At 36.9% G+C, this 23,196-nt stretch overlaps 1 protein-coding gene across 4 annotated transcripts in view; it reads right to left on the bottom strand.

The window, feature by feature from the left end:
• Nucleotides 1–319: 319 nt before the first annotated feature.
• The window catches only part of LOC134814062 (rap guanine nucleotide exchange factor 4-like), a 42,869-nt gene continuing 19,992 nt past the window's right edge, over nt 320–23,196 (bottom strand). For 2 of the 4 annotated variants that reach the window (XM_063822061.1, XM_063822063.1), the window contains 18 exons: nt 22,857–23,002; nt 22,462–22,538; nt 14,788–14,876; nt 14,289–14,435; nt 13,132–13,223; nt 8,054–8,219; nt 7,731–7,812; nt 7,491–7,601; nt 6,372–6,534; nt 5,796–5,949; nt 5,535–5,655; nt 5,247–5,368; nt 4,934–5,035; nt 4,696–4,837; nt 4,328–4,415; nt 4,135–4,199; nt 3,910–4,019; nt 320–1,334 (listed from right to left, as the gene is read on the bottom strand). In XM_063822061.1, the coding sequence (XP_063678131.1) occupies nt 1,262–1,334; nt 3,910–4,019; nt 4,135–4,199; nt 4,328–4,415; nt 4,696–4,837; nt 4,934–5,035; nt 5,247–5,368; nt 5,535–5,655; nt 5,796–5,949; nt 6,372–6,534; nt 7,491–7,601; nt 7,731–7,812; nt 8,054–8,219; nt 13,132–13,223; nt 14,289–14,435; nt 14,788–14,876; nt 22,462–22,538; nt 22,857–23,002 (2,050 nt within the window). In that variant the 3' untranslated portion in view covers nt 320–1,261. Of the gene's footprint in view, nt 1,335–3,909; nt 4,020–4,134; nt 4,200–4,327; nt 4,416–4,695; nt 4,838–4,933; nt 5,036–5,246; nt 5,369–5,534; nt 5,656–5,795; nt 5,950–6,371; nt 6,535–7,314; nt 7,363–7,490; nt 7,602–7,730; nt 7,813–8,053; nt 8,220–13,131; nt 13,224–14,288; nt 14,436–14,787; nt 14,877–22,461; nt 22,539–22,856; nt 23,003–23,196 lie in introns of all 4 variants that reach the window. The other 2 variants (XM_063822060.1, XM_063822062.1) reach the window with 2 other exon arrangements.

Here is a 23,196-nt window from a genome sequence, read left to right as displayed (position 1 = left end):
AACCCATAAATTAGGCCGTTATTTAAAGGGTCGATTCCATACTTGGTTAGATTAATGAAGGAGTAAGGAATTTATGTGTAATAAAACTAGCATTTATGCACACGCGTTTTGCTCTAGAAACACACGGGGGCGCCATGAGCAGACAACGTCACTCACGCCACTCATATTTGTGCCCATCATATTTAACTCAACAGCTGTTTGGGGTGGTCCCTGGGACTATGGTAAACCTATTCCTGCACAGAAATACTTGTAGCAAATTAGATCCAAAGTAGTATGCTTATTATTGTCCTTAGCTATTATTTTGCATTTGAAACACGACTTTAGTTACTTAATCAGATACATAAATAAATGGCAATATCAATGAATTTATACCATAATTGAATGAAATAGGTGGCACAAGTCTGTTTTCGCGCGTGAACGTGACTTACTAAGTCACTTAGGAATGCGATTGGTCGACGCTTCAAGCTATTCTATTAATCGCAGTCGGTACAAACTTGTACCATCATTTCATGACAAGACTCAAGAGATCGTTTACGAATTAGTCAAATTTTGCACCCCTCTCCCTTCAGAAGCCACTTTTCTCATTGCTTTTGTGTAGAAATTACACTTCTCGAAACCACTTTCCCTATGCTGCCAAGTTCTTAATATAGTAATTTGTGAACGATCCCCAACTGTCATCAAATCATATTTCATTTTCAAATAGTTAAACGAAAAAATGTGTGATAAAAGTTAAGATCATGTTAATAAACTCTTAAATAATGATTCAGCCTAAAACTAAGATAACTTGTAAGGATAATCTGAATGTATTGCACAATTTAATTGACACCACCGAGAAAACCTTCAAATACATTTCACTCAGTCACTCAATTGATTTAGCCAATGATTAAATAGTTTATAATTATAATAAATTGAATCGTACATGGACAGTGGAGACTACCATGATATCTGTAATATTATAGTAAACATAATATTTAATTATTATTACAGCATCACTCTCATAAAGATTTACTATAATTATAAGTTATAATTTAACAAGTTTCCTCTGATACCAGTCCGTCTACTGTATATTGTATATTACAGTATAAGTATTTAATTAATTACATACTCAAGAAACTCGCGTTAATAGTATTTAAATGATCTTAATATATGACGTAGTGATAATGATGTAAAAAATTTGGACAACCATTCTTCATAATAATGCATAATAATCAACAAACTTATCTGAATTATACTGTACTCTGAAAAGTTCCGTTTATTAGCTTCATTCAGCTCTTTTCTCTAATCTGTGCGATAATTGACTTAGCGTCCGCTGATTGTCGATGACATGTAAATTCCTGAGTTATGAAATTGTTAACGGTCGTCAAGATTGCGAGTTATGAATAATTATCATTTCGTGATCAAACGATCAAATCACGATGGTATGAGATTATATTTATTGAGATATAGTAAAAGCTAGTTTATATTTATAATTAAGAAATATGCACTATTATAATATGAATGTGATCAATGACAACTTCATTTCAACTACCAACAGATGGGGAGCCATGACTTCAAGAGAGTATGCAAATAACACATTTTGAGAGTATGCAAATAACACAATAAATTGAAAGTCTTCAATTTGAACTTATATTCATAAATTAGCAGTTAATCAAAAATGTATCTCAAATATTTGACGTATACTATAGTGTATGGACACGTTCATTTGAGTTTGAGGATATTGGTAAACAAAAATAATAGCGTTTTTGACTATAGTGGCTTAATTTTGACATATATTAACTTAGCACGTTCAGAAGTTCTGAACATTAGCCACGTAGCTCATACTCCCATATGCACCGCTCAGAAAGAAAATCTATTGTTGTTAGGCACTATAATGTCACATTTTGTGTGACTTAGTTAACTGCAGTTGTCTAATTATCATTCCTTGGTCTGAAATATAGTAAATTAGGTCAATCTAACAATTATGATACAACATTGGTTAATGGGCACGGATCGAACGGTTACAAGGCAATATTTGGGTAACTTTGTCACACTCATGATACCATACCTCTATTCTACTGTGAGGTGTCCTAAAAACCCTTTCAACTCATTATTTGATGGTTGCTCTACCAATCATAGCCCTAAAATATGTTGTTTTGACTAGTTAGCTAATACAGGCACTTGGTTATTGGGAAATGAGGTTAATTCTGTCACAATATATGAAATTTTAAATTTTGGGCGAATTATTTATATCTGATTTTAGTTTGAAAAGTGGGAAAATTTTATATGATGACAATGTAGTTGATGCAAGTTAAGATCAGTTGATGTTTAAATTGTCACAAAAAATTATACGAAATCGTAAATAGATTAAAAACAATGATTATAGAATGAAATAGTCTCTTATAATAACTTTTATAATAACTGATGTGACAAAGTAAACATGTCTTGCCCCTATTTGGAAGATCTATATTCTATACCTTTATTAGAATATTGTCCAGAATATCAGAGCTTAAGTTTAACAATTTTAGGTTAAATTTGTCAAAGTCACTAAAAATGTGACAAAATTAACTTTTCATGCCCCAACAATTTCAAGATAGTGTGTAAAAATTAGCATAGGCTGCTTTATTACCTATATAAATCAATCCAAACTACAAAAAAATATATGTTAATGTGATGATGATTACCTAACTTTTATAATAACTGATGTGACAAAGTAAACATGTCTTACCCCTATTTTGAAGATCTATAACTCTATTAGAATTCAACATTCTTTCAGAAACGATTGGAAGAATATTGTCCAGAACATAAGAGCTCAATTTTAAAAATTTAGATTAATTTGTCAAAGACATTAAAAATGTGACAAAATTATTTTCCCTGCCCCAACAGTATCAAGATAGTGTGATAAAATTGGCATAGGATGCTTTATTACAGGTATATTAAAGTATTAATCGATCCAAACTACGAAAAATATCTTTTAATCTGATGACGATTACCTAACTCTTATAATAACTGATGTGACAAAGTAAACATGTCTTGCCCCTATTTTGAAGAACTATACCTCTATTAGAATACTATTTAACTTTATCATCAACAAAATTTCGATAAACTAGTTATTTTGCCAGCAAGGAGCTAACAGAGTTATAATAATTTTTTGTGACGAAATTACCCTATTTTTGACCATGTAGCGGTAGTTTAATTGTGACACTGTTAACATATTACCACCTGATAATGATTAATGTGACTGGTGCATGTTACTAAAAGTGTTGTTTGATCCATAGTACGTAATATAAGGGGTTTAAGCTGATATATCATTATTTGTTCAATTTCACACATGTTCAGATATCATCAAGATTATGTGACAAAGTAAACTTGGTTGTGCCTTCTGTGTTTTAATTCCTTACGACTATATGATATAATAACAATTCCCAGCACTTCCAGGCTATCAAATAAACTTACACTACTCAGCATTGCTTATCAGGGTGCCCTAAACATTCATCACATATTTTCTTTAATGTGTGACAGAGTAAACCTGAATGCACCATCTAACGAAAAAAGTCGTCAAATATGTAGGTAATGGTCATATGTACCCATCCAATCAACTGGACACTAAAAAATTTGGTCAAAAACGGCAGCAAGGGGTCCATATTTACTCCGTCACATGTTTATAGTGTGACAATGTAACCATCTCCGTGCCGGCCGTATTTAAGCAATATCTTATCACCTGATTAAGATATCGTTATGTGACAAAGTTAGCCTAGAGGATGAGACGATTATCCTAACCATCAAGGGTTTAAGTAATTTCATAGTGTGACAAAGTCAACTACACTGTGCCTTCTAATAGGGTCACTTATATTTACCAATATCCTCAAACTCAAATGAACGTGTCCGTATACTATACTTTTAGCAGAATTCAGAACCTTTTTCATGACTCACCGCACGTATTGTCTGATGTCGGCCCTGTTCTTAACAAGTGGGAGGTTATCTCCGAAAAACACTTCTTTTCTCGCACATCTGATATATCGTATCGTGTTTGCGATCATGTGCTGGTCGGAGGAGAGAGTGAAGGGGACAAATTGTAACTTTAGGACTTTAGGAGACGAGATTCATTGTAATGTATGGAAACGTAATTTTTAAATCTCAACTGTAAAACAGACGAACCATTTTCTCAAAGTTTATCAGTCCGTCGATAATCGTTTTGTTTCCTTCGAATATAAACGTCATATCTGAAATTTATAACATTATTCACTCAAATATCGTAAATGAACATAACTGTTAAATCTAGATATTTCCAAATTATAAGAATACAATTTTATCAGAAAGACAGTAACATAGTTACAGTAAAAATAGTTACCTTTCATAAGTAGGGGCATGAAGGGTATAAAGGGTGATTCTTGTTTTGACACAGCAAGTCTGTAAGTCCTGTGATTCCTCGTTGGATCCTGAACAAGGTTTATTTTACATCAAACTATTAATGTGGATTCTGGTTGGGAGGTGAGGCATATTTTTTTTGACACGTGACAGCAGTAAACCAATCAGCTTTCACTATTGGCTGATCAAACCCCAGAATCACTGTCGCATGTCAAAACCTCTGCCTCACCTCCCCGTGACCAGAATCTATTGATCTCAGAATTAATTATCGTGATTATGGCCTTGATCTGAAGATGAATCGTCAAGTCAGATATTCATTAGTTTCAACTCTATTAACAGCAGTTAACATACGAGCAACGTCTCGAACTCTTTGAACAGTTTCTTAAATTTGCTCGGTAGTTTCTCCCACGTTTGGCTTAGTCTGCTGATGGCTATGTTCGACAAACCCATGATTATTCCAAAGAACGCCATCATGTTCTGGAAATCTCTGCAGCTGAAAAATAGAAGTTAATTAGAAGTTAATTTTCATTAAATCAAACGATCAGCATAATTTTCAGTCAATATTTACTCACAACTTTTTTTTACTCACTGCTGAGCGATTTTGATAAACTTGCGAAGAATGTGAACTCGTTTACTCAGTAGTGGAGTGAGACATATCTCAGATATGACCCAATGCTGCACCTCATTGAACCTGAGGAATGAAAGTGAGTTAATGATAAGGTAAAAAGTAATAGCTGTTAGTTATTGAAATTGTTGAAAATTGAAATTTATTGATGAAGGTCAACTGTGTGCGTAATTTATCGAACAATAATCATCATGGAAGTTGTGACATTTTAATAGAACTCAGAGTTGTATTTCTTACGATGGAACTAAACTATTGTCAGCGGCAAACAAATTTATACCTTGCAAGAAAACAGTCAAGATTGCCGACTATCTTTCCAGGGAAATGATTCTTCTTGAAGACACTAAAGACAAACTCGCCCTCAAAAACGCAGTTGAACAACTCAAAATCGTACAGCGTCATCTGAAAAATAAAAAAATTTAACTTTAAATTTTCAATAAATATCACACTGGTCTATCAGATTCAGTGGTAGGATAACGCTTCCATTATATTACAAATCTATACCCAAAGTTAACTGTTAAGGACCAATTAGTAGTGATCACAAGAATAAAATTGTGATAAAATCCACCTGTAAAGCGAGCTCTCTGGAACTCATGATCTCCAAGTCGTTAAAACTACTTGAATTAGGCCCCTCCTGCTCTTGTAGAGGCTTCAACTTCTCAATCCCTCCTTTTGGGGCTGCGAACAGTCTGAGGGGAGTTAATCAATTAGTAGGTAATTGCATTGATTAAAATAGGTAATAAAACTTATTGTAAAATCTTCAAGATCATCTGAGTACTATGTTAGTACTAATATTGATCAAACTAGGAATTAAAGGCTTATAACATACCTGCCATTGTGACTAATAGTAGTGATAATACAAGTATCACTCTCCTTAAAGATAACCTTTTCTCCCGTACTCTTCATTTCAAATATCACACAATCCTCAGGATTAACTGACAGTTTCTCTGATGCTTCTTTTGCTATTTCAGAAACTGACGATCCTGAAGTGGGGTACTGTTTTAAATTTTCAGTGAAATTGTCAATAAGATTTGATAAAACGAGTTTGTTTTTTTGGAGTCTACGGAATTTTAAATTAATTTTAAATGGAATTTTAAAATTCTTAACATTAGCAATTAGCATTGCTTCTCATTGATAATGATATGAGTCGACTCCAGAAAAGAATTTAACAATAAACATAAGATGTGACTCCAGAACTATTAGTTGTTTAATACAACAAGAGTAGAGGAGTTGGGGAGGGGGGGGGGGCAACCACAGCTACGCTCGTGCCAATTTGACCAACACTTGGGGGAAAATGGGCATGATTTTAAATAATTTCTGGAATAGCAAGATACGACATAACTACAATTTTGCTCAACCAAATATACCATCAGGCCAACTTAACATTCTTGCAACTAAAACGCACCAAGTCCAAGTTTCAGAGTGCAGTAACTGCGGTCAGGATAGTATACTTTAAACTTGACATCAGTGTTGGGACACAGTGGTTCCCGCTTCAAAGTCCTGTTCTCTTCACTGTCATCAAGAGTGGGTCTTGAGATACGCTGTCTACTGGTGGAGCTGATCCTCGCCTGTAGGGTACTGTTAGTAACTGCAGGTATAACCACTGGTAACCACTAGTAACCACTGGTAACCACTGGTAACCACTCATGTTAACCTGGTTACTAATACTAACTCTAAAAGTTGTTTACTAGCAGCTGTAAGTTGTTGGAATGTATGCAGATAAATAATTTTAATGTCTCTCTTTGACTTAGCAATGACCGTTCATAGCTCGGTCTGAAAGAGACAATAAAATAAGAAGTGCTTATGTTGGAACGGATTATAATTTTAATAAATAATCATTAATCATAATTTCCAATACTGGAATTAGATTTAGAATTAGATACAGATAAAGCTGATCACAAGAACTGTATATCGAATATTAGTTTGATATTTGAATTAGTGCTGAGAGGATTTTCTGATATTAAACCTATAACCAATTATTACAATGCTACTAAAAACTAGCAAGATTCAGCTGGCTATAAAAAAGGGCATCTGCCTCATTGTGGAATTAGTATCAAATCATGAACATGCTTAGCTATCTAAGTAAAATGGAGGATTCCATATCGTCTAGAGATTGAAATAGAGATTAGCACATTCCGAATTCCTAAATCAAACAAAATTTAAATCCCTAGTTTTTGATGCTTCCAAAAATAATCGGCACTGAAATCAGGATTAGGAGCGAAGTTTTGAATGAGTAAATCAGGCATAGCAAAGTGACACATCAGTTTTAGTGACGTCATCACCCGATGTGACGTCACCACTCGATGTGATGTCATCACTAGTGGGAAAAGCAAAGCATTCGGACTCACGAGATGTGGAGAATGTTCTATCCACAGCATGGAACTGGGCCCTTCTTTCTACACGAGAAATCAATCATTTTCCTAAACTAAGATGCTTAAAATCACGTGATATATTCTAAAATTCTAAAATATAGACCAAAGTTTTAAAACATAATCAGTCTTTAGTAAAATAGTGGGAACTTTACCTTCCTGGTGGTGTTTTTGTGAAGGAGCAAGTTGTCAGAGTTCTCTAGGCCCCTCTCAAATTGGGCCAGAAGACTCAACATTCCATCCGAATGAAGGGCAGACCTCAACTTCTGAAAAGTTCTAAAATAAAGCTGAATAAATTTGAATGTACAGTTTTTGGATATAATCTATAAATCAATTGTCAAATATTACCCACAAATTGTTTCGTTAAAACGAAATGTTCTAAATGATTTCCAAACCCCAATAAGCGGGAGCAGCTCATTTTCTTCGCCCATTTTCTGCGGGATGAGTTCCACCCACCTCAATACCGTTCTCACTACCCTGTATAAACGGGAATAATAATTTTTTGAGAAGATTTTCTGGTAAAAATAAAGTCTGTTGGACGCAACTCTTCATATTTTTAAATCGGAAACAACCTTTCTAGATGCTAAAATGCACTGGTCCTTGACCTTCGAATCGTTTCTCTTGACGACCGAAATTTGTCAACTCTTTAGTTTTTGGTCCCAGTCGCTTTATTTAACGCCGGTAAAATAAAGGCAAGGATCCTCCAGTAAAAAGCAACCTGATTTTCTTCTGCTCGGTAGCTTTCAAATCCAAACATCCATCATCCCCGTTAAACCGGTCCTCTGTCTTGACAGTCTCGTTGAAATAGGACATGAGAAGTGAACAGAGCCTGTCGACTGTCATAAACACATTGAATGTCAGGAAGAAGTCCTCCATGAAATAGTCTGAAGAAAATGGGTTGTCACAAACAGGAAATATTATTTTGGAGATGGGAGAGATGGGGGGCCGGGGGGCCAGGGTGCCGGGGTGGGGAGGCGGGCCGGGCCCGCCTGGTTCCTTTATACTTTCATAGCGTGTATTATTTTATTCATCATTGCACATTGAGCTGCTGAGTGGAGTGTTAGCTGTTGCCGATCGGGAGAGATTCGAAGATCGAGGGACAATAGTCGTACATGTTCTGGAATTGGTAATTTAAGTTGGGTATCTTAGTTTGGGGCGAACATCGTGTCTTAGCATTAGTAGAATAATGTAGTTGTAGGAATCTTCATTTAGCATTTTTTAAAACCTCAGTTTGAATGAAATAGCAAAGTTTATTGGGGTGGTAATTTTGGGGTATTGCCTTTCTATTTAAACCATTTAAACTTAATTTAATTATTAGGTACCGATGATAACTTTTAATGCTATAAAATAGAGTTATTACTATGATTAAGTATTCAATCCTCAATCTAGCGTTTTAATGTATCTGAAAGTTAATGCAATGAAAAATATGAACGAAGAATCGTTTTTCCGAAAACTATTCTTTAAACCGTTATCGTTCACGATATAAAACTCGCAGGCGGCCCCCGTGCTCAAAACACGCCCGACTAATTTAACCAGACGTATCACGGACTCCGTGCTAAAAAGACACTTGACTAATTTAACCAGACGTAGCTGGCACCAGATAACATCGGCCCCATTATAGTTTATAACAAAGAGCTGTCATCCTCAAATAGTTTCACGCTAAATTTACCTCAGTTTTATATTTTTTAGGTTTTTAATTTTTGGTTAAAATCTTTTTAGAACATGAATATATGGAGAAGTGACAAAAAACGTTTCAAAAATTTCTTTGACTAAAAAGAGCATTTTCCCAGATACGGAATTATCAGAAACAGTTTCACAGGTGTGCAAGTCTAGACATGTCACAGGTAGATGGCATGTTGTACACATCAGGTTCAGGTCTCACAAAACATGATCCAGTCGAGCACGCCCTTCAGGCCCAGGTCTATTCTAATAGATAGCTTGGTCTTTAGTCTTTCAAATTTATAATTTGGTCAACAACAGCTGTTTATTTAGAGGTGACCATTATTTTCCATTATTTTCCGTGGTGTTAGCACGAATTTTGGGTTGAGCTATCTGAAAGTATCTGTTTAATCACTTATTCTAGGTCGGCACCTCTTCATATAATAGGGGTATTTCACATATATAGTCCGAGACGAAAGGGAAACTCGTTAGTTGTATGTGTTAAAAGCGATTTCTCGACGGTTATCACCTCTCTAGATGATGCTTTAAACATTTGGCCACTTTTGCATTTTTTTAATAAATGCAATAGGGGCGTTTTCAGCCACACCCTTTTTCAGGGTTTTGCGGTAACTCGAATTTTTGTAATTCAGCCCAAGGACGTCGTAGAATGTGCTTAATAGCCATATTTATCTACAACTTATGAAGCAATATATATTATATACATTAAAATGCTTATTTTCGGAAATATGGCCGAAAAATGGGTTTGTCTTTTTTTAAATCTCAACATTTATTTTACTTCGGTCACTTTCAATACACCATAAATTGATCGTGGAAGACACCCACTATCCAAGATGCTACGTCTAAGCATAAAGCCAGAGCTTTCTTTCCAAACCCGCCCTTCCCCTCGGCTGCTGACGTCATAACACACATAACTCCGGCATGCGCAGGGATTAATTGTTCAGTTTTCCAGCTCAAACTTTTGAAGCTATCACTATACATACTTAAATATAAGTGTAGACTGTTCCTCATCACGTCGAGACCAATGGAATGGATATAATTAGTTGGTGCACAATAATATCAATGGTGGTATGTCAACAAACTCCTCCCTAGTGAACCTATAATAGTACTAATTATAGTACCCTTAACCCTATACTAATAGTACTAATACTATATACTATGACTAGGAGGTATTAGGACATGATGTGATGAGGGAAAGTATCGACTTGTTCCGAAAAACAAAGACGTGAATGTTATTAAAAGTTTACGGGTACAAAACCAATATAGATACAAATTTGAAGGAGAGGCGAGAGCCAAGTTTGAGCTAGAATATGAAACAATTGCACTGCTACAATTAAAATTTGTATCTGATGAGGGCGGTAGTAAACTGACCACAGCTATACTTAATAAACCATATCATTTCCATTTTATTACTAAACTTTGAACTTATTTTCGATTTTTCACGTTTTGAGTACGCCTTGACTTTGAGAGTTGATCAGTACGATTAGTATAAGTAAGTTCTTCGTTTAGAAATGCTGACGGGTGTAGGTAATTTGCTATATACAAATGTAATTAGGTAATTTTAGACCCCCTGGTTCTCCCGCTCCCTGTACACATATATAGCTCAAGTGCGTAGAATTATTCTATTCAATAGTGCGAGGATGGGGGTCTGGCAAAGCGTACAACAGTGACTTATGATTTGATTACAGATACTTCATATTAACTATTACGTTTGCTGTGCTTGTATTCGTAGGCTGTATGCACCATTTCTCGAGAAAGAAGGATTTTATGGTGCTTGATACCTACCATCATACGCGATATATCTTGAATATTACTATGACGTCATATCTTAATCTTATAATTTATAAATTATTGATCATTCAAATTTTAAATTTTAAATGTCTAACCTTATATTATTTCCATAGTAATCTAAATCTGGGTTTAAAGTACAATTTGAGTGTAGGCTGACCTGCATTCCCAACTTCAAAATTAGCACGATGAGCGATGAAGAGAATCTGATTGAACCTACTGTTGACCCCACTACAGCTATTAAAAAAGCTTGTCTCTTCGTGGCAGTATGCCTATTTCTACCCTTGGCACTTATCACAATTTTTATGCCTTACTCCTTCCAGCCCTTTTACAACGAAGCTAGGGACATTTCACCAGCGTGGACTGGAGTGATTCTCAGTTCCGCTTCGTTCGGATCAATTGTGGGACAAACGGCCATGCCCCCCTTTCTCATGTCAAGATTCAGAACTAACCATGTATTGTCTGGCACGGCTTTCTGCTACGGAATTGTCATAGCCTCTTTTGCGATCACTGATTTGGTTGACGATAAAAATGTTTTCACGATCCTGTCAGTAGCCATTCGAATTGTATTGGGAATCCTTGGCGGCTCCATGAACACCACTGTCTTTGCAATACTTTTGTCCATTTACCCGAACAGTGTTGGAGTGTCCACTGCGATTGCGGAAACAGTTCTGAACGGATCTCTAGCCAGTGCTCCATTCGTTGGGGCTTTGATGTATTCACACATTGGGTATAAAGGTGCTGCCATAGTTCCAGCTACGGTAGTGTTTCTCAGTGGCATACCAGCCATGTTTATTCCTGTGAATCTTCAACATGAGAATACGACGGAAGATGGGATTACAGTAAGAAATGACGAAGAACCGTTAGAATGGAGTACAAAGAAAGAAAGGATTCCTTTAAAAATGAGTGAGGAAACGACAGATGATGATACAAAGACATACACATCCCTGTGGACTCCCATGCTGCTATTCCCAATATGGCACTTGGTCACAGCTCAGGTGCTGATGACGTATCACATGCCTATCATCCCTCTGTACGCAGAGACGAGGTTTGGAGCGGATGTTGTGTGGTCAGGAACTGCTCTGATGACTGACACTGCTGTGCTCTGTGCTGTGTCCCCAGTTCTCGGAGTTCTGGTGGACAAGTTTTGTCCGTATAAGATGTTGATAGCTTCAGCTGTTTGTCTACCTCTTGCTTACATCTTCATAGGTCCACTGCCTCTCCTTACCTTCATCTGTCCCTCTAAAGTACAGCTAGTTATTGCTCTGGGTTTCCTTGGTTTAGCAGTCCCCATGGCGGGCATCCCTGTTCTAGCTATTCTGTTTGATCAATACCGTAGAAAGAACCAGGGTGAACTGCCACAACATGTGTTCAACTCACTGATATCACTGTACACCGGGGCCTATGGTGCTGGAGCTGCTGTGGGATCAGTCGTGTCAGGGTTCATCGCCCCGTACGCTTCGTTTGGTTGGTCCACTGGAGCTCTGGGTCTACTTTACATCGTGGAGTCTGTAGCTTGTGTCATATATTGTCTGATAGCTAGACGGCCCGGTGTTCAGTCGCAATATGAAGTTTTAAATTGATTAAACCTGTCGAACAGCTTAGTTGTACGGAGTCTATTTTAATATTTATTTATATAATTTAAGTAGTTAGTATCATAATGAGAGCAATCAAAGCTCAGATTTGGTTGATAGTTTGAGTTGGGTGATGGTTTGAGTTGGGTATCTTAATTTGGGGCGAACATCGTGTCTAGCATTAGTAGAATAATGTAGCTGTAGGAATCTTCATTTAGTATTTATTTATTTTAACCTCAGGTTAAATAAAATAGAAATTTTGTTTAAGTTTATTGGGGTGATAATTTTGAGGTATTGCCTTTCTTTCTAACCATCTAAACTTCATTTAATTCTTAGGTACCGATGATTAACTTTTAATGTTATAAAACAGAGTTGTTAATATGATTTAGTATTCAATCCTGAATCTAGCGTTTTAATGTATCTGAAAGTTAATTCAATGAAAAACATGGATGAAGAATCGTTTTCCTGAAAATCATAAATTTACATACAAGAAGCCGGAAGCGAAGGTAAAAAATACGGAGGTTTGGAATTATATTCTTAGATACGAATCATTTACTTCGGTATGACATTTTGATGAAGACCTGAACCCAGTAAGTAACCATTGTGGTTTTACGGATGCGTAGTAACTGGGGCAGTGGGGCACGAGGTTCTGGGGCAGTGGGGCACGAGGTTCTGAGGCAGGACGACGAGAACCGTCGTAAGTTATCATGACTAATTTCATGAGTAATACTAAAGACTATTGAGACTAGTTACTCACCATGATCGTCGTCATCCCGACAATCCACACAGCTGTCCATGATGTACTCTACCATCTTCTCGGGCGTTCCCGCCATTATGGTGTACTTGTTGCTGAAATAAACTTTCATGTAATTTATGTTTGAGGTACTGTATGGAGTATGGAAACGTTCGTACTTCGTTGCACAATAATACGAGCCCTGAACACGTGACTTGAACACGTGACTTTTCTTAGACGGTCACAGTTGAAGTGTTACGAGAATGCACACTAAGCTACAACAACAGGCGAGTCATTTTAGGGTCTAGAAAATATTTTCCACCGGTATTTTGTCGAGCTGAACATCCTACACCCTTTGATCCTTTATTTGCTTGAATCTAAAAAATTGCGAGGTGGAGGCCAGTCTTACACTCGATTTTCAGAACACGCGATTGAAAATCGCTCGCACAATACAATTACGCATAATCGCTGACCTTAGACCGGCGATAATTTCGGCTAGGGACAATATTTTTCCATGGGACGAAAAGCAGCTGGTAGATATCACTCCCCTCTATCAGAAACAACTATTAAGTCAATTTCGAAAGAATTTTTATGAAGACCAAACCCCCCGGGCCGGCCCCCTTATCACATGACAGACGTCTGGCGCAGCAAAATGTACGCCTAGTTCCACAGAAAGGGTACGGTCTCTATTGCGAAGGAGCAGACTTCTGTCCTCACTGTTGCAATGTTTCGCCACCTCATTTATCCAAAACCGATTACTTATTCCCTACGATATTTTTACCTTCAGCAATGGTAGGGAAACAAATATTTACATGATGATTTGAAGAATATTAATTTAGAGACTTGACGAAATGTAACAGGTGGGGCAGAGCTAAGTCTGTCATTCCGCTGCAGTTTATGAACATTATAGCCTGGGGTCCCCAGGTAAGGGCAGTGTTTAAGGTGTCTTTAATTTAATTAACTTTTAATAACAGAGAAGGAACCACTTAGTCAATGAAGCGGAAACTTATCTGCTTAATAAATAGATAACTTTATCTGATTAAGCGCAGATATTCATGTCAAACAGCGATAATATCAAAATGTTCGTTAATACTCAAGTCTGATTTAGTAACTAAATTTTAGTTAATACAATTTCGAGGAAAGGAACTCACACGACGAGTTATTATATCTATTCAAATTACCTTTGAGATCCATCTGAACGACTCAGCTTTTCAAGCACCAGGACATCTTTCCCATTTTCTTTTAGTCTCTCAGTCTTTGCTTCAACGTCCCGCAAGATCCGGTTAAAATCCTCCTTGTCGACCCTCAAGAAGTGACACCGCTCGTCCCTGGTTAGAATTCAGCGATTAAATCTCAATTTATTACAGATTCGTTCGGAGTTTTGCGTGAGGATACTGAGTGCAGTTACAGCCAGTATGTCATATATAATCAGAAACAAAAACAGAAACAGAAACTGACAAAAGAACATCATATAGAGTTAACACTCTGTTAGTTTCCTGGATTATGGCACTGAGAAATTGGCACCCTGTTTCAACTTGTGTATAATCAAAATTATGTACCGGCACGATCAGCCACTTAAATTCCGAACAGTATCATTTTCATGTGCACGAACCTGAGAATAAAATGTACTTTCTGCGCGTCCAATAACCTTAAAATAACGCTGGCTGCACGTGCACTAACCTGAGAATAATGCTGGCTGCACGTGGAGCGTCGTTAACGAGAGCAAGTTTACCAAAGTCATCTCCTTCGTGCAGCTGTCCAACGACACCCTGAACAATGTAATCAATAGCAACTTTCTCAAATATTTCTTCTTTTCTAGCGTTTCATTTTGAAAACGTTCAGCAGAATCGGTATGTTTATTGTCGCCTTATAGTGAATGATTGCCAAGTAAATGATCAGAAAGAAGTAAGAAGCGTGTTAAAACTGTGTTAAAACTGGGACACGATGGAGATTATTCGGTTCTGTTCGGTGGATTTTTACTGTTTCAGTTCGGCTTGATTAGACAGTTAGACAGTAGACGAATATTGTCCCTAAAACTGATAGTGATATGTAAATGGAATGTGATAAAAATCATCCTCATTTAACTTACATGATAGAGTTTGTCATCAATTCCATAACATTATTTTGATAGTACATAACGTCTTAAACCGCTTTTACCAAATTGTCACCTCTGTCAAGGTTTTGAAGGTATTCAATAAGTTGATTTAAACTAATTTTTGTTCAGTTCAGTCCGGTTTCGTATTTTAAACAAGAATCATGTTTCTTATTTTTGGTAACCATCAAAATCGTGAGCTTTTGTGTAAAAATAAAACTCAGAATATCTTACTGACTTGTAATTGAACTCAGAATATCATCGATAAAAATAATTGTTATCATATACAAGGACGAGCTGATGGTTAAAACAAGAGCAGACTGGTAAAAACTTTATCTACATCAATTAACATATTATATGGTTTACAAATTATATGATATTAATATTATACAAATTTGTACAGTAAAAAGACAAAAATCTGCTGTTAAATCCCATAATGTATATACATGGATAAGGTGTATCTACATAACGAACGGAGTACTGTATAGCATGTGATCAGGTTTTTCAGTCACTTGTTTTGTCTGTTAATTAACTGGATTAAAATTGTAAAGTTTAAAATCGTATTAATAACATCATCAAAGCTTCTTTTCTAAGTTTAGCTTTTAAAATCAGTCATATTTCTGTCAATTTTCACTCTTAAAATCACATTCCACTGTCTAATCCTCCTAGTTCTGCTTACTCATAAAATCACATTCCAAAATCTAGTCCTCCCAGGACACAAAGACATGCAGGAAAGGTGGAGCGCAGGACATTTTCCCGGACAACAATTCCCCTCTGGAGTTTCCTTTCTGCATGGTGAAGATCACGTCTATTTCCTCGGGCCTCTCGAGTTTCCTGCACTGCTCAATGAAATCCCCATTAATTGCACCGGCGAAGGAGACGCTGAGTTTCCGGAGGTGCAACTGATTGCTGGAGATCATGGTATAGATGTGGCTGTCTTGTAGAGAATAGCGAGTAGGATCTTCCAGCAACAGGATTTCCAGAGATCTCAATTTCAGGATGATGTCCGAAACAAACAGATCGAAATCAAACAGATCAACATCAAACATCTCCCCCTCCCCCTCCCCCACAATCCTAATGCCGTGTAGGACGAGCTTAGACAGGTTTGTAAGTTTAGCCAGGGGTGTTAGGTTGGTGGCAGAGATCAGAACACATCCTGTTAAGTCTAGGGTCTTCAGCAGGGGACACATCTGGGGCAGGGATCTTAACATGGTCGGGTCTCTGTCCAGGTTGAAGCAATGTTGCAAAGACAGGTTAGTGAGGTTTGGTGTGAGTTCGAGAAGTGGGAATACAAATGAGAACTTCAGGCTGTTTCGAGCGTACCAGCTGCTAACTGCTAGATCTCGCATACCATCAAAACATTCGATATCTGACTTGTCAAAGTCAAGGACCTCTGCATCGGGGAATCCGGTGATAGAGACCGTTTCTAAAGTTTTTGAGGAGTTCTTCAGAATGGTGTGGAGGTTTTCTGGGGTGAAGTCACTGCAGCGATGCAATGAGAGCTTCTTTAGACCACCCCGAGGCAAAGACTGGGTGATGGAATCACCAGTTACAAAGAGGTTGTTCTCGAGGGTAACAGAGGATAATTTTGGTATCTGTCCTATAACAATTGCCAACAACTCCTCTGGCATGTTCCCCCCGACATGAAGAAGCCTCAGAGTTTTAGGCAAGGAAATCTGATAGTAAGATAATTTAGATCTCTGAGGATAGTTTAAGAGTAGCTCTTCTAAGTTATCACAACACCCCACAACTTGAAGCAATCTCTCTAAGTCATAGTAAACTTTATAGTTGGAGCACACTCTAAGATCCAACGATTTTAGTCCCTCCTTACAAAATCCTAGCAGTTTCTCAACACCCTTCTGCCCCAATTGCAACCTCTTGCTGTTCAGTTTTCTCTTGATCTCACTGCAGTATAAATGACTAACGGAGTTTAGTTTGTAGAGAGCCATCTCTCTCCAGGTCTTGCAGACATTCAGCAGAGGAAGCAGATCTACAATATCCAGGTAGGGGACGAGGATGCTGAGTGAGTCATTGGTCAGTGTCTGCGGCTTTCTTAATGGGGAGGGTCCAGTTTCTTTATCCTGCAAATGCAAACATTCTTCAGCTTCATTATTCTGCAAATGTAAAGATTCTTCAACTACATTATTCTGCAAATGCAAAGATTCTTCAGCTACATTATTCTGCAAATGCAAACATTCTCCAGCTACATTATTCTGCAAATGCAAACATTCTCCAGCTACATTATTCTGAAAATGCAAAGATTCTTCAGCTACATTGTTCTGCAAATGTAAAGATTCTTCAACTACATTATTCTGCAAATGCAAAGATTCTTCAGCTACATTATTCTGCAAATGCAAAGATTCTCCAGCTACATTATTCTGCAAATGCAAACATTCTCCAGCTACATTATTCTGAAAATGCAAAGATTCTTCAGCTACATTGTTCTGCAAATGCAAAGATTCCCAAACTAGATTCTTCTGCAACTGCAAAGATTCATCAGCTACATTATTCTGCAAATTATGCAAAGATTCCCCAACTAAATTTTCCGGCAAATGCAAAGGTTCCTCAATTAGTCCATTCTGTAAATGCAATGAGCGTTGATTTTGATTGTATCCATTAAGAATTGACTCGTAGATCTGATTGTTGTCTGGCACATGACGCAACCAGTCTTGGTCTGTCATGGTGGGACCACTAATTGAGATTATTGATTAGTACGGCTGAAGGTAAACTTTTAACAATTTAACTCTCACTCCTTACTGAAAGAAAAGGAATCACACAAAATAAACGAACTAACAACAACAACAACAACAATTCAAGAAAATTGAGCTAACAAGGAAATGTATACTTAATTGAGTAAATAAAAAATAATACAATTTTACCGCGATCAGCAAACAAGTGAGTGTAAATGCAATGAAATACGATACTAACAAGTTGCCTTATTGTCCTAATACTAACAAGGTTTTTTTTGTTGGTATTAGGACAATAGGGCAAGAGCTATTCTTAGAATTATTTGTAAGGTGAAAGTTGGGATAGAGTTAGGCTCATGGTTATTGGTTAATTGTAAATGTAAAGTCTTAGTATAAAGGGGCAGGGAACCATAATACTATGTCACACACCCGGGAGCAGGATTTATAAAAATACCAAACGCAAACTACAAATTGAACAATGTCATCTAGCAACCCGGAAATTCAGACATTTACTCGAACATTTTCAGTTTTGCTTTCGTATTTTCCACAGTTCTATCACTGCAGGAGCACACATATATACAAGAGCACATGGACAGCCTAATAATACTATACTTCTGTAATCTAATATTATGAATGCTCAGTTCGCATAAAACATAATATGTACCTGTAACCTACAACGAAATATGACATTAAAGAAGCCGGATGAAAACATTGACTATAGTACGGTGCTAAAATAGCTACTCCCTTAAAGGATCTAGGGTATACTCAATACTCAAAGTATACTTTCGTTGGATCCAGGTCAGTTTATTAAAACTTTTTCCCAGCAAATAACATAATATAATGATTTTGTACACAAGTCATACTAAATTTTAGTAAAGCCTAATAAATCTTCAAAGTTTATATACAGGGGGCCGGGGGGGGGGGGGGGGGGGGGGGGCAAAAGTCAGTTTACATACGCTGGGTCTTATACCACCACTGTGTTTCATATTTGAGACCTGTAACTTTGCAGTGGCCAGATCACAGATGGTATACTGTAACTACTCATTCGAGGATTCCGGCGCCATAAATAATATATTGGGGGATGACCATATTAAAGTATATTGAAATGTAGGTTTTTTTTTCTGAACTGTAAATGTAAGTATCTACAATTGAGCACTCAATATAATGATTTAAATCCTATATAGGACGAATCAAGATGCTGGCATTTCTTACTGGTTTAGTGGTAAATTACGAGATGAGGAAAAAATCATACCTTAGTACCTTATAAAGCAATGAAAGGCATTAGTTTGGTCAAATCAAACGAAACATATGATTATATATTATTATTATATCAGATAATAACATTATATAATATTATTATATTATCTTCGCTCTAGTAGCAGAGTGTAGTGTCTCTGAGGCCCAATATCATTTGTGATTTTCGGCTCATGATCGATAAGGCCCAAGTCTGTCCCTCAGGCGTGACGTCCTGCAGGGCACATCACCTGAACTTTTACTCCACGTTCAATACTGGTTTAAGATGTCTAACTAATCGTTGAAAAGATGCATGTGAGCCATGAGTCCAAGTAATTATCAAATATTTATCTCAGCCACTACCCAGTTCCTGACATTTCAGGGTATGTGACCCCTATTGCCTATGAAGGATTGTATCAAAACCATGCAATAGCATGTAAAGCCCTATCGATAGCCACAAACCGCATCTTGAAATTGTAACGTGAAAATGTGCAACAAAAAGACAAAATAGAGATTCCTGGTCACTTCATGTGTAGAGCTGCGATCAAGATTGTGAAGATAGCAAATAAGTGGGCTTCAAAGTGCAATGTACAAGTAAGTGCAGTTCATTGCATGGAACACTGTTTGACAATAGACACATCAATTTTGCGGAGTGTATTGTATATATCCCATTATACACATATCTCATCACATCATGCACAATGCACATTGCACATATCTTATCATATATATTATCATAAATTATCATTACATAAAACATATCATGTTGTGTTGAATGAATGTAACATTGTTAACAGGCGAAATTACACTACTCAGATACGTGCCCCAGTATAAGTTGGAGACGGAAGAAGATCAAACCATCTCACATTATAAATCATGTTATCTTCATTTCAAAAGGATATTACCAAGTACAGTGGGTACAAAGTTTTACTATTTTATTTTGGTGGCATGTTCAAGATCATTAATACTTTAATATACTAGACGTGAGAATTTGTGTAACTTAATATTGGTGAAGTTCTAGTAGATCATGACTCATGAACGATAACTGTGCATCAGCACAACATTGAGCTCCTGTTGGCATCCAGCCAGCTAGTAAGTAGTAGTAGTTCTTATCAATTTAACAATGTAGCATGCACGTGATATGCACGTGATATGATGTGCGAAATGAAACAGAACATATCAGCTACAAAGCGCGGAGAGAACACAGAGAACTAACACTGGTAAGAAAATAAAACTGTTAAAAAACTGAAATAATAAAGATCTGGACGAAACGTTCACAAACGCAGCTGAGAACGATACACAAGCAAAAGCGAAAGTTAAGCAACTGTACTCCTTTATTTATAACCGGGGAAGGACACACTCTACACTGTTTATCAGTGTCTGAGTGTAGAGAGTAGCAGACTAGCTGGCATCGTGTGCATTCAATGAGGTAACTAATGTTACTGATAAGCTAATTAGTGAAATTTTGCACGACAAACCTTTATTTTATATGGTAATTAGGACTCAAGTTGCATCATGTTATGTTCCGTTGAGGATCTGGCTCTTTTCACAAGTAAAGTGTCAACTGTCAATGATATCACAATGGAAGCTGCAGAGTGCAGAACAACAAGCAACAAACAGGGTACATTGGAGAGGTCTAATACACCGGGAAAAGGAGTTACTGTATGGTGCAGGCCACTCCAACGACTAGGAGACCTTTTCAAGTAGGTACAAGTAAGTACAATGATATCACAATGGAAGCTGCAGAGCAACAAGCAACAACAGGCTACATTGGATCGAGGTGTACAAGTAATTAAGTAATAATTGCAATCTGTGGTGGTGAGCCAGTTCATTTTTTCATTGTTTTGAGTCTCGGGTCAGTAAGTCTTGATAGGTCCGGGTAAGTCTTGGTAAGTCCTGGTAAGTCTTGGTAAGTCCTGGTAAGCTTTGGTAACGACTTAACAAGACGAGTAAGTACAACGATAAACATGGAGAAAGCAGGTTAACATGGTCGGAATCTATACTGTGTTAAATACTTATTAGAAACCTTACACATAAAGTTGGCAACAAGCCAGAGCGGAGAAGCATTATATTACAATTACGTAACATGTTATAAACAATATTTGTAATATGAACTATTAGAATGACCATTCTTACATCATCAAAAATTCTAGAAACACCGAAACGGAGTCTTACTATTACACGACAGAGATTATTCGGCGGAAAGAGATTGGTAAAGAGACTTACTACTGAATTATTACAGCTTTACAGCATAGTAATGGAAACAGATGTTTCAGTTCGCCAGCATATATATACATACTCCGATAAATTTTCTAGCTTGACGAAATTTTAAGAAAGTTTGAGATACATTGTATATCTACGGTATATTGGCACGAAGCCAAGCCGGTTTAACTGTAAAATTAAAAGGACCCTTGGCTCCTTGATCTGATCTTTAAGGTGCTACATAAGTGAAGCCGTGTTTGTCTTGACAGAGGAAGAAAATTAACAACTATTCACACTCAAATAACACGAATAATAGCGACTATTTTACATGATTATCATTGACAGTGAACTCCAGACATGTGGTATGAAGGATTAATTACTCAATTAGTAAGCAGTAACACGAGTATTTTTGTTTACGTTGCATTCGTTAATTTCTTTGAATGGAACAACAAGAAATAATGATTAGTGAACAATTAAGAGGGAAAATAATTGATGTGATGTTATAACAGAATTTTCTTGACTGGTCACGGTTGATTTTATGATGTTTTTCCCTACAACTGTGTAATAATGGAATACTTCTAGAAAACTGGATTCTAACAATTTCGGGTACAACATTTGTAAGAAGACTTATTTGTTATCTGTACAGTGAGACCAGTATTATACTGCAACAAGAGTGGGAATACGCTGATGATGATGAAATTGAAGACGGATTAAGAAATTCGTTTAGTTGCCTATTTGTTGCCTATTTGTACCGAAGTGTTGAAAGAGCCATATTATATTAGCAGGAAACGATGTAGCAGAGTCAATCTATTTTAATGTTGCCATGGGGTGGCAAGTCCCCATACATCGTAGTCCGATAGTTTTACTGCCTCATAATGTAAAGCTTATACATTTATGTCAAAGTTTTATCCTAGCTTTATACTTTTACATATTTTTAAGATTTTAGATAGTTGTCCTTCATGCAGGACAAATGATATCAGACTTTCCTTTCTTATTTCTTACCTGCTCACCATTTTACAAATCCATACAAGACAGTATACAGTAGTCAGTCAATTTTCCGCAATAAATCAAGCCAATTATGATGGCAAAACCTGGTGCAACTGAATTAATAATTACCAAAGTAATTACATCGTGTCTTACCTTGCCAAATATGGTGACATTGACGGATCCTTTGAGTATGATATACCAGCTCTTTCCCTCGTCACCTTGTTTTATCACTGTAACCATGGTAACGTGTTAATTTTATCACTGTTACCATGGCCTGGTAACGTATCAATTACTGTATGCATCAGTACTGACAGCTGCAAAACCATGCACATGAGTATGCATACAAATATAAATTAAAAGCACTTCAATCCCCTAACCATTTTAAACAAACATTATGCTTGGGATAAAGTTCTGATATTCACAATAATAATCGTAATAAAAGGCCACGTGACGTAATCACAACATCATGTGACGTCATCACAACACCACGTGGCGCCATCACAACATCACGAGACGTCATCACAACATCACGTGACATCATCACTTACAAACGGTCCCAGCTCCCTCACGACTCTCGAACTGGATGCAGGAGGCAAGTTCGCGTTTAACAGAATTGGAGAGATGTGACAGAGCCTTTATGTGGAGCAGTTCCTCGTAGATGTAGTCCAAGTCTTCTGCTGTCCGCTCTTTTGGCCTGGAAATTGAGAGATTGTTGAAAAGTTCTAACTTTCTAAGGGTAGTCTTTAGATGTCTGTCTCCAAATTCTATTGTTAGATTTAATCAGATACACAAGGGGCTCTAATTGGGAGCTCAGAAGTAGATGAAGGATCTTAAGTCAATACTTATAAAACATCAGTGATATTGCTGTTCCTGGACAGCAGCTGATTA

This window comes from Bolinopsis microptera, chromosome 4 (genome assembly GCF_026151205.1).
Source record: "Bolinopsis microptera isolate Bmic1 chromosome 4, MBARI_Bmic_1.0, whole genome shotgun sequence".
NCBI lineage: Eukaryota > Metazoa > Ctenophora > Tentaculata > Lobata > Bolinopsidae > Bolinopsis > Bolinopsis microptera.
This window is presented reverse-complemented; position numbering and strand designations above follow the sequence as displayed.